General features: G+C 27.7%; 2 protein-coding genes across 4 annotated transcripts in view; both read right to left on the bottom strand.

Annotated features, from left to right (window-relative positions):
* Nucleotides 1-13627: 13627 nt before the first annotated feature.
* On the bottom strand, nucleotides 13628-14671 carry LOC101240435 (transmembrane protein 128). Its single transcript, XM_065793886.1, has 4 exons — nucleotides 14510-14671; nucleotides 14274-14433; nucleotides 13992-14153; nucleotides 13628-13876 (listed from the first exon to the last, which is right to left on the bottom strand). Exons 1-4 carry the CDS (start codon nucleotides 14577-14579, stop codon nucleotides 13774-13776), a joined length of 495 nt encoding a protein of 164 aa, XP_065649958.1. The 5' UTR covers nucleotides 14580-14671; the 3' UTR covers nucleotides 13628-13773.
* A 165-nt stretch (nucleotides 14672-14836) lies between these two features.
* The window catches only part of LOC100208672 (polycomb protein eed-A), a 69669-nt gene continuing 66967 nt past the window's right edge, over nucleotides 14837-17538 (bottom strand). For all 3 annotated transcript variants that reach the window (XM_065793884.1, XM_065793883.1, XM_065793885.1), the window contains one exon: nucleotides 14837-15045. Coding sequence is in view for 2 of the 3 variants with exons in the window: in XM_065793883.1 (XP_065649955.1) it covers nucleotides 14988-15045 (58 nt within the window). In the remaining variant the exon portion in view is untranslated. The remainder of the gene's footprint in view (nucleotides 15046-17538) is intronic.

The raw sequence follows: 17538 nt of genomic DNA, 5'->3' as shown, positions 1-17538 counted from the left end.
ACAAATAAAAACAAGGTGACTTAGTGAGCCTGTTAAGCGTAACAACGTTTGTACCATAGGTATACCTTAGCAACTTCACAAAAGTTGGTACTACGCAATTTTCACCACACAAAAATAATGTTGTAAAATTTTATTTCATAATAATATATCTGCCACTTTAGGTATCTTTTAAAATTTAACGGAAGCTTTAAATAGACCTTTAAAGTATTGCACACACTGACAATAGTTCAAAATTTTAGAATTGGCTTTAATACAACTACAGAATGAAGAGCTGTTTAAATAAAATAATGTTATGAGGTTGTTTTAATAAGAAACAATTAAAACGCATTTATTTAAACGCATGTTAGATGTGAATTAAAGATTAGAAAAATACATTAAAACATATTCAGTGGTTTTCAAAACAATATTAGTAAAACGAAAATTAAAACTAATTTTTTTTTTAACTTTAACTCTTTGTTTTTTGAATTTCTTAATTTACTAAATTAGAAAACGCTTTTTTAGTAAAACAAAAATAATAAACTTTCCAATGAAGTGTTACATATTCATTGGTTATTAAAAATGTATATTTTCATTAGTTTAAACGCATATATGCGTTTAATGTATGCATTTGGGTTAATAATATGTTTTTTAATATTTTATATTTTTCCCCATTAATTAAAACACAAACACAGAGTTTTCTTGGCACAGAAGTAACCAAAATATTATCAATAATTTTTAGAATACCATAGTTTTCTCAATGTGCATTTTAATTGGTTAAAAATTGTTTAGATAATTCTTTATCAATGTAACCAGAATATTTTCTATTGAGTTGAGATAATACGGCGGCCAAGTCATTGCTCCAACTTTTTTTTTGCATGCTGTACTTTGTGTTCGATTGAAGGGTAAACAGTCTATTTCTTTGATCCATCTTTTTAAAAAAACTCTTTCATCCCTGTTTCTTCTTTCATTTTATAACAGTCAAGTAGAGAAATAGCGTACTTAAATAACACTTTTCAGAGTTGGTTCTATCAGAATATAAACACCGTTGCCCAACATCTTAAAGCCTAAAACATCTCAAAATATTTAAACACTTTTCTCTTTTTAAGATTTTCATTAACAAGTCTTGAATCATGCTTTTTATAATACATTCTTTAGAGTGTGTTCCATTATTTTAAGTTTTTAATCTCAAAATTACTTTCATGATTCCAAACAATTTAAAACTGTTTTTGTTTTTATTTCCAGCTTTTACATTCTTAACACGAGTTTGACCTCCTATTTTTATAAAACAGTTTTAGAACTTTTAGCAGCGAAAATATTTTATAATAATTTATTTTATAATATTTCTATACCTTTTTACCAAATTTTCAGAGTGGTGAACAGAAAAACTTTTGTTTACTACTCTAAGAAGAATATTTAATGAAGAATCTACTAATAAGAATTTATTTAACGAATAATCTACTAAGAAGAATATTAACTTGCGTAAAATCTTTCAATAAAAAAATATTCAATTTGTGCTAAAAACGTAAATTATAAAACTAGCTGCTATAACTCTAAAACTTAAAGTAGTAGTTATCAAAAGTCTACCAGATCGTGATCTTGATAACTGACTGTGATTGTGATACCAGATTTTAATCATGATACCAGATCGTGATCATGATACCAGATCGTGATCATGATACCAGATCGTGATCATGATACCAGATCGTGATCATGATACCAGATCGTGATCATGATACCAGATCGTGATCATGATACCAGATCGTGATCATGATACCAGATCGTGATCGTGAGACCAGATTGTGATCATGAGACCAGATGAGTGACTTTTTTAGAGACTTTGCATTTAAAATAAAATGCTTCTTAGTTTTTTTAAGTCTCGAATTGATTTTGCTAAAAATCATAAAAATTCACTCAATTCTTCCGAAAAATTTTTTTAGAAAGTTTAATAATCTTACTAGAATAAACAATGAAGATATCAATTAAATAGTTATTTTTATCACACTTTATAAATAATCAGTGAAAAAGTAATAAAACAGTGTTTTAAACAAGAGAAAATCCTTTAAAAAACAATTACACACTATAAATTAAAGGTAGACATTTTTAGTTAAGGTCGGATATGTGATATACCCTTAGTAAGGAATAATTTTCTATCTTATAAGGTAGAAAATTATACCTTTAAGTTAGAAAATTGTATGAGAAATAATTGTTTTTAATATAATTTTCTACCCTAAAAGGTAGAAAATTACACCTTTTTTTTTTTTAAAAAAAGTTTTATAATACTTTATTATAATAATAATTTCCGTAATATAATACAAGATACTCTTATTCTTTCAAAAATAATCCAGTTATAAATATAAAAAAAAATCAAAGACAAAATAATAAGAGATAGTTATACAAAAATATATAAAAACGCGGGAAACTTGCAGAAGACCATTAAGTCTTATCATCAAGAACCGTTGTACTAGTTATGTTTTTACAATATTAAATTCCTATAATATTGTTAAAAGCAAAACTTAATTAACTAAGGTAAATAGTGTTAACACCAAAAACATTCAATGTAAAAAGACAAGAACAAATAAAACAAACAGTCAAAGAAACAACAAAGCAGTTTAAAAGAAATCATTAATAAGATTTTTATACTTTGAAATACTCTTTTTTATTAGTTTTTGAAAGCAATTATTGTTTACATCTTGTAAATTACTATATTTTGCTAAGATTTTATTCCAGATATGCGGAGCACGATACGTAATTTTAAATTGTTCTTGTTTAGTTTTGCACAATGGTTCAATTAAGCCTGTTGTGCGTAAAGTATACATAATGTTAGGTTTTATTTCATAAAGATCATTAAAAATTGAGGGGCATTGTTGAAATTTACTTTTGTACATGAGACATAAAATTTTATAAACGTTTATCTCGTATAACGTAAAGATGTTCATAATTTCGAACAGTGGTTTTGCATGTTCGTTTTTATTTTTAAAATTTATTTTTCTTAAGGCATGTTTTTGTTTTCGATAGAGTGCTTCAAGCTTGCTTTTAGATGTACTACACCACGCAATATTCGCGTAATTCAAGTAACTTTGTATAAAACTGAAATAGATTTGTTTTAGATGATGCTTATTAAGTAAATCCCGTGACTGATATAGAACGCCAATACTTTTTGATATTTTGCTTCCAATATAGGCAATATGTTTATTCCAGGTAATATTTTCGTCAATGAGAACACCAAGAAATTTTGTGACTCTTTCGCGACTAACTTCTGTGTTTTCAATAACAAGTTTTGGAAAAGAAATAGGAATTTTTTTTTTTTTTTTTAAAGGGTGGAATAATGAGAACTTTGATTTACTTGAATTAAAAGAAAGTTTATTTGCATTGAACCATAGTGAAAATTTATCTAACTCGTTGTTCATTTGTACAAAGAGTTGTGGTATATCTTTTCCTGAAATAAAAAAGTTACTGTCGTCAGCAAACATTATTGTTGATATATTTGTCGCTCTCCAGAGATCATTCACGTATATTAGGAAAAGTAGAGGCCCAAGAATAGATCCTTGGGGCACTCCACAAGAAATTAACAATGAATTTGTTAGTTTTTTATTTCCGTTATATATGGACTGTGTACGTTTACTCAGGTAATCTGCTATCCACCTGCAGGGTACGCCTCTTATGCCGTACATCGTAAGCTTTTTTATCATTATTTTATGATCCACTGTGTCAAAGGCCTTGGAGACGTCAATAAACACGCCTAAAGTAAATTCTCCGTTTGCAAAAGAGTTTTTTATTTCATTAATTAAGTGAAGTATTGCATGTTCAGTTGAAGTGCTTTTCTGGAATCCAAACTGTTTTGAATAGAATAAGTCATTATTTTTAAAAAATGCATATAACCTATTGAACATAATTCGCTCAAAAATCTTAGAAAAAATGGAAAGTATAGATATTGATCTATAGTTTCCAATATCCGTTTTATCGCCTGATTTATATATAGGTTTAACTTTTGCTGATTTAAGTATATCAGAAAAGATACCCTCATTCAGAGAACGTTTACAAATTTTAAATAAAGGCACTTTTAACTAATTAAAATAGTCAATGACAATGTTGCTATTTATACCATCAATTCCAGATGACTTATTATTATTAATTACCTTACTAAGGGTATATCACATATCCTACCCTAAGGTAGAAATTTCTACCTTTTTTTTTAGTGTGTATACAAACAATTAAATCCAATGATATATATATATATATATATATATATATATATATATATATATATATATATATATATATATATATATATATATATATATATATACATACATATATATATATATATATATATAAAATCAGTAATTATATAAAATAACTTTTTTTAACTAGTTTTTGTGAATATTTATTTCTTTTAAAAATAAATTTCCTCTAAAACATTTATTGATTACTGTAAGAATTAGTAAGTTTTTTGGTGGAACAGAAGTTCTTTATTTTATAAACTTTTTAAAGATCTCTAATTATAATATATCAAAGCTGTTCGGTAAATTAATCATATTAAAAATTGTTTGTTGTGAAATTTTTGTAAAAAAAAATTAGTTTTCTAGTTACATGCTTTTCCATTTTAATATAAATAATTAGGTACTCTTGGCATATTTTGGTTTTTTATTGCACCGAAAGGGAAGTTTTCTCATTTAAAGATACATTACTAATTACAACGAAACTAAGTGAAAAAACAGGAAAAAACGTAAAAACGGGAGTAAATTGAAAATAAAAAATCAAATTTTTTATTTCGGTTTTCAAACACACTAAATTTTACATTTAAAATAACTTTCATTCCTTAAAAAGTTGTAAAATAAATTATCTAGCTTTTTATTACGTTGCAATTTGAAGTACTGCTCAAAATTTTTATAGAAGCTTAAAAAATATTTTGAAAATTTTTAATTTAACGTTTGTTAGAATTGTAATAGCAAAAGTTATAAAATTTTATTACGCTGCCATCTTTGAGTTTTCAACAGCTCCAGACCCTCTCGTAAGTACAAGTCTTGCAAGTCTATTGCTACGTCACTGATGTAAAAGAAAATTTTCGAGGGAGTAACATGTTCAAGAACTGAACATTTTTGAATTGCTCTTTTAAATTGCTTCTTTGACTTAATTCTGATCCATATATCACCGCCATTTGGTTTTAAAAGCAAAAAAAAGCCCGTGTTATTTTAAATGTCGCTTATTTTTCATTTTCTATATGTACCAGTATTTATTTAGACGCGTTAAAAGCAGTTTTTTAAGCTTTTTTTTCAGCGGTTCTCGGTGACAAGATCATCCAATCTTCTTCGAGTCCCCGCGTTCTTGATATTCTAAATTTATTACCAGTTACTGTGTTTTATAACAACATTATTACTTTTTCTTTGAAAAATGGTTTTATGCAGTGATATAATTGTAAACAAGAACGAAAAAAAAACTAAGAAAAAAAACTAGAATTGAAATAAAAGCAATCAAGCAAGAGCAGACAATTATCGCTTTTGGTATGACATCCATGGCAATACGAAAGAAAAAAAATCGAATCAATAAATTTCTACATAATTCAATGCCAGATAGCAATAAAAATAAATGCCATGTTTTTTTTCTTCAGGTAATTTAGGTGCTTCAAAAAGAAACATCTAATTATTAAAAAAAAAAAAATTTAGGTTTTATCACAGAGCACCCCTCTTCCACGAACCTCCTCTTTTTCAGAAGAGGAGGTTCGTGGAATTGGCACGAACCTCCTCTTCTGAAGCCAGAACTCTAACTACTACATCACGACTGGTATATGTTTATGCTTAAATGCTACCTCTCTCGATAACAATTTGAATGCGTTCAAAGCGGTACTTTAACAATACAAACCAGATGTAGTGGCTGTGACCAAGACGTGGCAGCGATTCAGTGGTAAACATTCAAAGTTTCCATCCTTATTGAATAGAGTTATCATATAGTCAAAAAGGCGGTGGTGTATGTTTATATGAAGATAACTCACTAGACTCCAATGAACTAAATGACACAGGTCTAAATCCTTATTAAACTAGAGCAAGTGTGGGCAGTTGTTTATTTTGGTAATGACAGATATTGACTTTGACGTATCACCAGGCCAATGGATTTTTTAAATATGATAGAACTTGATGTGATTTTCGGTCTCATACGCGAATATATAGATAAAAACAAGTTCAAAGACTTTCTGATTATGGACGACTTTATTTTCCCATCAATAAGCTGATAAAACGATTGCGTTTCTGGATTTTTAAATGAGAATTCGATTGAGTGTATATGTGTATATATATATATTAAATAGTTTACTTTATCAACATACCAACTATCCAGCTGTCAGATGAACAACTTTTGCATACCTTAGATTTGGTCTTTAAAATTCAGTCAGTGTTAGTAAAATTAACTCAAAATTTGTTTTATGAATTATAAATAATGGTCATCTCATAATATATTTCAGTTTCATCTTATCTCATAAAGCAAGCAAAGATTTGTCGCTATATCTAATTTTGAAATTAAATATAAACTAACAGCTTATGGAATATCTGGAATCAAAACACGATAGGCGAAAGTATATCTTCTTGGGCAGAAATCACCAGTGATGAGCCAAAAGGTCGGCTATTGGACCTCTCTCGTTGCGCTGTTTATAAATTGCCTGAAACTCTAAAAAACGTAACCAAGCTCTATGCAGATGACACTAAAATATTGAATGAAATGCTTTCCTGTGCATTAGCACTTTGCAATCAGATTTTGATTTTCTAGGGACTCAAGACTGTATTGTGAAATTTACCATTTCCAAATGTTTGGCATTTTGGCTGGAATAATGAAAAATCGCCTCTTTGTATCAAAAGTTAAACGTAAAAGAATTTGAAAGAAATCTTCTCAAGCAACCTGAAATAGAAAGATAATTAATAAATATGCGTAGGCAAAACCAATCAGATGGGTTGGATTAGAAAAGGCTTTGTTCGCTTAGATAATAGACTCTTATTACTCTATATTTCTTTAGTACAATCACTGTTAGAGCTCAGTTTATAGATACAAGTTTAGTCACCAATTCAAAAAGATGAAATTGATTTATTGAAAAGAGTTAAACATTGTGAACATGGATGAACACCATCACTGAAGAATATCAACTATGAGAATCGCCTAAAAGCTCTAGACTACCTTCACAAAAAGAAGACAGAGGAGAGATGATTCAACTTTGAAAATTCTTCAACGGTTTGAACTAATAAGAAACAATAAAATTGATTTCCAACAAACGAGGTCACCACTTTAAATATGTCAAAGTACTACGAAAGCATTTCGTGAAAATTTTTTCTTTTACAGATCAGGCAATTTACAGAATAGCTCGCAAAGCAAGTTGGTTAACGCACTGTCAGTTAACAATTTTAAAGCATGTCTCGATGAGAAGCAATCAAACCAGATGAGTTATTAGTCCTAAGTCTTGCCTTAAGGCCTTGAAAGTTTTAGCATTGGCCTTCTAAAAAAAATACATGAAATTAAAGAATTAAAAGTTTTCATTCTTCATTTTTATGTATTTCTGTTTTCGGCTTTCATATATATCTACAAGTATATATTTTTTTATCAACTTAGTTGAATTCTAAGCATAATCTCGGTCTATTATTACATGTAGTTTTATTGTCTCAGCACTTGCTACCTACCATAACGTAAGGGCAAAAAATCAAGTCTTTGGTCTTAAAAAGGCTTGCGTAGGCCTTGACCTCGAAACTCTTATTCTTGGCCTTGACCTTAAAACTCTTGTCCTTGTGGCCTTGTTAACAACTCTGAATCAAACGAATCGGTTGTCATATTGTGTTATTACCACACACACTAGCTCACACCAATTACTAATCTTAATACTAAAAATTATTGTATGAATAATAAAAAGTGCCGCTGCTTCACCAGTTGTTGATATGTTTAAATAATAGTGCCTTGAAATAAGTTCAAAAACTGATGAAACTATGACTGGAAAGGAAAATGGTACAACTTATACTAAAAAAATCTGGTCCAAAGGCTATTCAATAGACTAATTGATGTTTTTTTATATGTGGACTTTACTTAACTGTATTATTGTTGTCTTTTTATGTTCAATATTGTGTGCATTGATTACTGAAATCCTTAGGTCAGTTACCATTTTTACAAAATTCAAGGGTGTTCACAATTTTTCCGACAGTAGTGTATATTCTAAAAAATACGTAAAAAGAAGGATCAACATTCATAGAAGAACAATAAATGGGATTGTAATAAACAATAGGTTAACTTGAGTATAAAAGCATGAATACAAAAACCAAATTTATGTACAAAAAAAACTTTATGTTTTGATCAAATACGTTTATATATTACAAATAAGGGATCATCCTTAAAGGACGTCACGCTAAGTTTAACTAATGGCAAGAAGTCGGAGATTGTTAGCTCAGAGATTTTTAAAGTATTATACCGCCTTATGTTCAATAAAATACTTCTACTTCTGGTTAGTATTTGAATTCTGAATGACGTTCTTTATGAACAATCCCTAAAAAAAACTATTTACAAACTGAGACTGAAGACAAACTTTGAAGAAAATAATCCATACGTTATGTTTTCAGATAAATTATTTATACATAATAATCTGGTTTTAAGTCAGGGTGGCCAGTTAAAAACTAATTTAAAATTCCAGGACATTTCCAGGACTTTTCAAAGATAATTTGGGGTATTTCAAGGATATATCTTTCCTCGACCAGAAAAACAAAATATGGTTGTCTTCATAATGTTTTATATAAATATAAACGTATGTATATATATATATATATATATATATATATATATATATATATATATATATATATATATATATATTTATATATATATATATATATATATATATATATATATATATATATATATATATATATATATATATATATATATATATATATATATATATATATATATATATATATATATATATATATATATATATATATATATATATATATATATATATATAGCGCAACGAAAGAGGTCCAATAGCCGACCTTTTGGCGCATCACTGGTGATTTCTGCCCAAGAAGATATACTTTCGCCTATCGTGTTTTGATTCCAGATATTCCTATATGTCCTATATAATATAGTAAAAGTTAAAAAATATTTTGTACTTTGTATATATACATATAGACACGTCAGGTTATCAAACACTTTTATTTAATCTCTTTCTTAGATAGCTCAAGTTTTTTTAGCGAAATATCAAGCTCTTTAATTGCCAGTTCTTTTTCTAAATTTGTGTTGTGTTTCTGAAGGAATTTGCTTTTGTAAGCAAAGTGAAGTGAAGTTTTGCTTTTCTTCTGCTTTCTTAACTTTTTAGCATCTTTCATCATTCTTAACTTGGCAGCATCAGTTTTAAGAACTTTGATGCACTTTGCAAAATTTTCTTTCTGCTTCTTTATAATTACAAATTCTTCATCAATCAATTTACGTTTCTTGCTTACTTCGTCTACCTTTAACTGATACTTATTTTCATTTAACACTGAATTGTACCTATTGTATGCTAACTTACAACTTTTTAAAAGATCACTGGGAAGCTCATACTGATGAATAACAATGTCACGGAAACTGATGTGGTCATATACTATTCTTCGGGAAACGAGAGATCTCTCTTGTAGATTCTCTACTAATAACTGCTTGTTAACACTGAATCCTCGTTCTATTGCAGATTGGCCGTGAGATAAAAGAAAAATGATAAGGCTCAAATTTTTCTCTAAATTGAACACATTCTGCACAAACAAATTCATCATACTGTTGTTTTGCATCGTCAGTTAAAAGCCATTTTAATGCACTTAATCTCTTAGCAAAATTTCAGAAAGGATACTTTTTTGTTTTGAATCATTTCATTTGAAGACAAATACGAAGCATTCCTCACTAAAGAATACTTCAATGGGCATCTCTCTTGTAATTTTTGCAATGACATTATGATTATCTGTCTACATTCTTTCTTAAATTCTAATTTCCCTTCTGGTTTACAATGAAGAGAGCTTAGCATCTATTTCAGTACTGCTCTTATGTCAATTTGGTCTACTTCAATCTTTGTTAAACTAAATACTGCTGCACTTTCTTTTAAAATGTTCGGTTTGAGAATTGTTTTCAGCAAATTTTTTGGCATATTTTCCAAACTGTTTGATAAAAATGCCACCATAGGTCAGTCTGTTTGAAATAGAACTAGGAATACTTTTAATTTTTTAGTAAGATATTTAAAAAACAGCATTTGCAAAGGTACAAACTTGTCAAGATAATGATCTAAAAGAGCTTTATAGCTCTTATTTTTGGGACATCTGCTTTTGCACACTGATTCCCAATATTTAATAATTTTAACCATGTTCGGCCATACAACAACTCTTCTAGAAGCCACAGATTCATCTTCTATCCAGCGAGTTGCACAGACACTGTAACATAATAATAAAAAAAGCTAAATTATTCTTAATTTATGCGTGTGTGTATGTATGTGTCTGTAAATCGATATCTATATATACACTACTGTCGGAAAAATTGTATACACCCTTGAATTTCGTAAAAATGGTAACTGATCTAAGGATTTCAGTAATCAATGCACACAATATTGAACACAAAACACAATAATAATACAGTTAAGTAAAGTCCATATATAAAAAAACATCAATTAGTAGTCTATTGAATAGCCTTTGGCCCACAGCCTAGTGTCGACAATTTTTCCGACAGTAGTGTGTGTGTGTGTATGTATGTATGTATGTATGTATGTATGTATGTATGTATGTATGTATGTATGTATGTATGTATGTATGTATGTATGTATGTATGTATATATATATATATATATATATATATATATATATATATATATATATACACACACACACATACACTTGCGCAAATAGATGAGTACTAATGTACTCATCTATTTTAGAAGGTGAACCTTCGAAAAGATTATAAATTGTACAACATATCAATCAATCAATTCATATATTCTGAAATAGTTGTTACATTCACGGAGGTTTACAAATAGTACATGTACTAATCTTAAGTAAAAACCTTGTAAATAAAAGTTACTAAATATAGTGTTAATGCTAATAGTAATATTATTCGTCCACAGCTGTAACAAAACGAACATTAAAAGTTAAAGGAATAAAATACTAATAGTGATAATGATAAGAGTGGTAGTAGTAACAATAATAACAATACAATGATAAAAATAAAATGACAACAATAAAAATAATTACAATAATCATAAAAAGAATAATAGTAATTTAGTACGAGTACACATACACCTTTTATTAATGTGGTTTATATTATTATCATATTTTATTAATGTGATTTATATTATACTGTGATTTATAAATTCAAATAGATAATCAAATATATTAATAACGTTGGTTATATAAAAACCTTACACGACAGTAATTATACAAAATATCAGAATATAAAATTATGTTCATAAACACATTATGTTGCATACACACATATTTAGAAACATATATAAACACACACACACATATATATACTTACATACACACGCACTCTTAAAAACATAGATTGAATGGAGAGCTTTTAGGTATAAGGAAGGTTATTCCAAGATTTTATATTTTGGTTTTTTATGGACTTATCCATAAGTAACAGAACGATGATTTAAGACTGCAGGATTCAGATTATCAGTTGATCGAAGATAGTATCGGTATTTGCATTTTTTGGGAATTGTTGAAGGTAAGAGGTAGGTTTTGTGTTGGTGGTTCCAGACAATCTGGCAATTCAAAAATTGAACAAAGTCACATAGTTTAAGGATCTTAGAAGTAAGATAAAGCACATTAGGATTGGATTTGTAATTCTGAAAATGTATTATTTTTAAAGCTTTGTTTTGAAGATGAGATATCCTAAAAACTTCTTGCTGTTGAGATTGTCCCCATATTTGACAAGCATATCGTATATGCGAGCCAAAAATGGCTTGATATATGTTTAATAATGTTTTCAGATTGACATGATGGCAACTTTAGCCATTTGATCCGCTCAATTTTATAGCTAAGTCTTTGAGGTGGGATACAAACGATAGGTTGGAATCAATTATAATTCCAAAATATTTGATTGAGTTTACAAGAATGATTTTCTGCCTACTTAATCTAAAGTTTAAATTTTTATTGATTTTTGCTTTTTTAGATTTGAATATGACCAGTTCAGTTTTGTTACAGTTGAGGGAAAGATTATTTGAGCGAAGCCACTGAACTAAATTGACAAGACCATGATTAATGTATTTGGTAATTTTTTTTAAAGATTTGTTGATAATGAGCAAGTTAGTATCATCAGCAAAGTGGTAAGGAGTTGCATACTTAATTGATTTCAACATATTTTTGCTAATTCCCACTTTTTATTAATATTAGGACCATCCATTGATACTTGAATTAGTTTTCCAAGATCAAAAACCTGTTGCTTCAATGAGTTTGTCAAATAAATTCTGTGAATTAGGGCGTCTGAGGAATTTTGAGTCTATGTTATTTTTGAGACTTTGATGTTATTGTGCTGTCAGAGGAAATAAATTTGAATATTTCATTTAAATTTTAAGCACAATCTTGAAGAAAAATAGGACATTACTACATTCAAGATCCATATTATTTATGCCTTGGTAACCCCAGCTGGAGATTGAAGATCCTCAATAGTAGACTGTGCTGATTAATAGCTTATATATTTTTTTGAATTAGGAGAACTTTATGTTACAGATAGCTGCTTCGCTGCCAGATTATTTTATCCTGTAAAGAACACAGTCAATCAATTTCCTACAAGCTTTCTAAAATTCAGGAAAACATATATTTAAATAAAAGTAGAAAAACTTATAAATCACCAGTAAAGAATATATCTGCTGTATTATGTGTCTTTACATTAAATTTATGCTTCTTACCAGTTGCATAAGAATCCAAGGCAGATACTCCCATGTTACAAATATGAATATCCATTCTGCACCAACTACATCTTGCTTTTTAAGAATTTGAAGTACAAAATTTTACCCAAGAAAAATATTTTTTGTTGTATCACTCTGTTTGAAAATGACAGTTCTTTGTCTTAGGCATTATATTAGTTATATATAATAGTTTATAATTAATTAATAAATGTTAATAACACTGACAGTAACAGTTAACAAAATTTTTTTTGGATTTCAGAAAATACATAAATTCAGTAGAAATCTACGCAATATTCATAATATATCTGTAGAAGACAAAAACATGACAATAAAATATTGAACTAATTCAAAAAAAAGTTCTAGGATTTATTGCTAAAAAGGGGTGTTTTTCCAGGACCTATCAAATTCCAGGACATTTCCAGGTTTTCAAGGACCGCTGGCCACCCTGTAAGTACACCATATTGAATACTAAATGTAATAAATAATTATATTATAAATAATATAATTATATTTAATTGTTATTAACTACTACATTATATACAATATAATTTATAATAATTATTATTAAAATGCATTGTAAATATTCAAGAAATATAAAATAAATTATGCGAAAAAAAAATCAAAACTAACAAAAGAACTGTTCAAATTTGATTTCAAAAAATTTTGATTAGTAAATTAGATTATTTCTATCAATAGTTCTTTACCTAGCACAATATCGTGTTCTTTGAGGATATACATATGCATACGTGTTTGAAAACTTTTTTAGCATCAATAATAACTGTAGTAAAAGCAAAACTTGCAAATTTATAAAAGATTACTGTCAATCTATGAAAACACCATTTCTTTATGTAAGTTTATAAAAATAGCCTTACGTAACCAGGCATGTGACTTAAAGTGTTTAAAATAAATCTTTAAATAGGCAATAAAGAGAGGGAGAATATTGTACCCATAAACATAGTAATCAGAATAAAAGGAGTAAAAACATTCCAAACTGGCCATAACGCTATACACATACTAAAAAACAAGATGATCATATACATAAAAGTTTTAAAAAAGGAGATATCCATTATTAATTATTATTATAAGTAATAATGGCTGTTATTATGAAAAATAAATATGCAAAACTCACATAACCATGCCGGTTATAAATAACACGGTAGCTACAGGTACTGCAAAAGGACAATGAACTTCATAATCAGAGATTCCTTTATAATAGTGATAATAGCCTATCATGAAAACAGCAATAAGTACGCTAACAAATATCATTGCCAAACCAGGGTACAAATATAAACTAAAAAAATCAATCAACACTTTAGTAGATCTGAAAATACTAAAATTTTGTTAGAAAAAATGTTTGGCCTCAACTTAAAATAAATTCATTAATGCACCGTTGCTTAAAAATGTGACTAACCGCTCTATTCGTGTATCAACTCTCAGTGCAATGTAGAAGTCCGTATAGTGGAATGTTGCAATGCCTGCTAGCATCCAAAATATAATATGCAAGTAATGGCTTATTGAAGTTTTTTGTTTGTGTTTTTCCAAAATCTGTTTATTTTTGTAATTAAAATTATCTAAAAAAATAAATCGCTTTGTATAGTATTTCAAATATATAAATATTGTTGAATTTCAATAAAGATATTTCCTAACCTTCAGTTATCTCATCAAACTTGCGACTTCTGTATCGAGGAACACCCAACAATGATGCACTTTCAGACATCTTTTTAAGAAAGTTTGTTATCAGCAACAAAATGAATTAAATTTAAACTGATGTCAAATTGTTGAAGAAGAAAAAAAAGATTTAAAATAATCCGTTGAAAAAAATATTAAAGAGCAAAAAAGCTTAGATTAACCACTTTAAATTTTATATTTAAAATGTATAAAAAGTGTGAAAGTTATTCTTTAAAACAGAACTTTATTCTATTTACTAACAAATGTACATTTTTCTTATCTTATACAGTTATTATTAAAAACTGATTTTATTCCTTTGAAACATTTTAGCATTAATTATTTTCATATTAACAATCAATTGTTTGTTATTCTCTTATGGAAATATTGCTACTTTCAAAGTGTCATCACAGCTTCTTCATTATAGCTTCATTTTTACTATTTACACGAGATTTTTTCATTATGTCTGCTTGTCCCATCTCCATACAGAGCCATCATCACAAACAGCAATTAGTACTCTAAAAACATTAAATTTACAAACAAAAAGAAAATCAGTACTTAGACGGGCAGGGGTGAATGCAGAAATTTTCAACAGGTAAATGATCATATCGCTGCTCCAACCCAAACCCTCAGCTGATGTAACAGCACTCCTTTGTATGTTCTCCCTAAATCAGTCGAAGTACTGAAGCTTCCAAGCTCCTAACCCTATTTCTGCACTCTTTTGCACTCATATTTTACTTTTCTGCACTCATATTTTACCCGTTGAAAAATTCTGCATTTCAATAATGCCCCACTTGGATATAATAAAAAATTTTGTTAGTTTTAAATGTATTTTATATAGTTTTAGAGCTTTTGCTTATCGGTAACTTATATTTATACAAACAACAACTACAACAAATTTTTAAAATTTTTTTTTAACCCTGTATACTAATGTCAGGGTTAGAGTTAAAATATTTCTGATTTACGTCATCTAAATTTATTAATAAAATATCACAACAAAGTTGCAGAGACCACTGATTTTTTCTGGTGAAAAAGTAATTAAAAATGACCAAAAAAAAAAAAAATAGTTCTCAGTAGTTAAAAAAAAATCTCACGATTAGAAAAAAGGTTTATTTTAAATAAAAATTAGTTATTCAAAATAAATCCTAAATGGTTGGAAATTAAAACCTCATAACGATGCAGATGACATATTTTAGCATTTCAAATGCAAAAGGTAGCATTTTAAATGCATCAGAATAAATCATAGTATTTTAAATGCATCAGAAGAAGGATATTACAGGGTGTTAGCCAGCCTGGTGGAACCACGCATAACGCGGTTTCCCACTTGGCTTAAAATTCCCAAAGGTTCTTAAGATTATGGTAAAAAAAAAAAAATTAAATCAGTTTCAGATTTGAAGTGTTGCGCTAGACGAGTAAAAAACGCAATTAGTACGCACGACAAGGAAATGAATCAAGTTAATGAATTAAGATCAATTTTTTAATGTGAAAAAACGTGTCGTCATTAACAAGCAAGATCATTCATTAAAAAGTTGAAAAAATAATAATTTTTAATTGACGTCAGTTATTCTCCAGTTAAAATTGTTCAATACGTTTAATAAATTATTTCATTAATTTATTTTTGTTATTCAAAAAATGTTTATTTACATTCTTGCTGTTTATCTTGAGTTAGGAAAGTTACATATAAAATTTGCATATTGATAAATATTATAATTTAAAATAAGTTAATAACGTTTTTATATTAAAAGATTTATTAATAATTTCGGCAAAATAAGTTAGCTGGTAAAGTAAACCGAAAATAACAACAAAAAAATCAAAAATAAAACATGCAATGAAACGAATTATATATTTTACATTTGCGTAAAATATAAACGAAGATAATTAAAATAATATTATAATATTATTAATTATTAACAATATTTACAATAATTACAAATTTTTTTTTTTTTAAATTTACAAATACAAAATTTACGTAGATATTTAATGTATATCTGTAAATTAAAAAAAAATAATAAAAAAAAAATTAGTTTTTGTATTTAAATATATTTTTTTACTTAAATACCTTATTTACTAGATATTTAATTATGCCGATTAAATTTAGTTGATGCCCTTATTTTAAAATACTATAGCGTCTGTATGATATTTTGTTGACTACGACATATTTCCGTTAAATGATCAGGTCTGTGAAACATGAAAAGACGAAAAAAATAAAATGATAAATTTTGCGTTATCATAAAATATAAATGTTTGAAGCGAAAAAACCCAGACCGGAGATTCTTTTTTTTTTAAATCTTTTTAAAATCTCAATCGCGTGTCCAAATTCGAATAAGATTTTAAATAAACACGATTTTTAGGTAAAATGAACATCGTAGATTAAAAATTTGACCTGTTCCGATCGTGTATTGGAGCTTGTTTTTGATTGCGAGTTCTTTTTTGGTCGGAATTCTAGTACTTTTTGTAAAAATTGATAGAAATATTGTATTTTGACAACTATATAAAGCTAATATAGGTCAGAAACGATTAGAACTAGGATCTATAGAAAATTAAGGCACTTTTTCAAAAGATTTTTAACTAAATTTAGTTAACGCCGATGAGCGAAAGTGATCTAAAGACTCCGAAATGGTATTCTTTAAATTCCTTATTATGGGTAGTAAAAAGGATTAGAAAATTACATAAAAAAGAGAAAAGTTTCTTCAAATATTAAAAAAACCTGAAGCGAAAAAAAAAATAACTTCTAAAGCTTTTGTTTGGACATAATACGCTTATAAAATCCTGCTAATTTCAAATAAATAAGTTCGAATAATTTGTAAATCGCCTTAACTACACCGAGGATTTAAATTAAAGTAGCATTATATTTGCCGGAAATTGGCGAGCCAACCAAGTTTTTCAATTAAAAGTTATTAAAATTTCGAAAACTTTAATTTAACTTTCATTTAAAAGCTACCGATTTAAATAAGTTTTATTAACTTTTGAATGTATCTATGATAAAAATTGTAATAAAAAATATGATGAAC

The sequence above is a fragment of the Hydra vulgaris genome, chromosome 03 (assembly GCF_038396675.1).
Source record: "Hydra vulgaris chromosome 03, alternate assembly HydraT2T_AEP".
Taxonomy (NCBI): domain Eukaryota; kingdom Metazoa; phylum Cnidaria; class Hydrozoa; order Anthoathecata; family Hydridae; genus Hydra; species Hydra vulgaris.
The sequence above is the reverse complement of the archived record's forward strand: the minus strand, read 5'-3'. Positions and strand labels throughout refer to the sequence as shown.

Bases quoted from the DNA above. Each gene is read 5' to 3' on its own strand.
- LOC101240435 (XM_065793886.1), bottom strand. From the start codon at position 14,579: ATGTCTGAAAGTGCATCATTGTTGGGTGTTCCTCGATACAGAAGTCGC. The intron at 14,154-14,273 runs GTTAGTCACATT...TGATTTTTTTAG, and splicing joins GTTGATACACGAATAGAGCG to TTTATATTTGTACCCTGGTT. The intron at 13,877-13,991 runs GTGAGTTTTGCA...CTTGTTTTTTAG, and splicing joins TTTATAACCGGCATGGTTAT to TATGTGTATAGCGTTATGGC.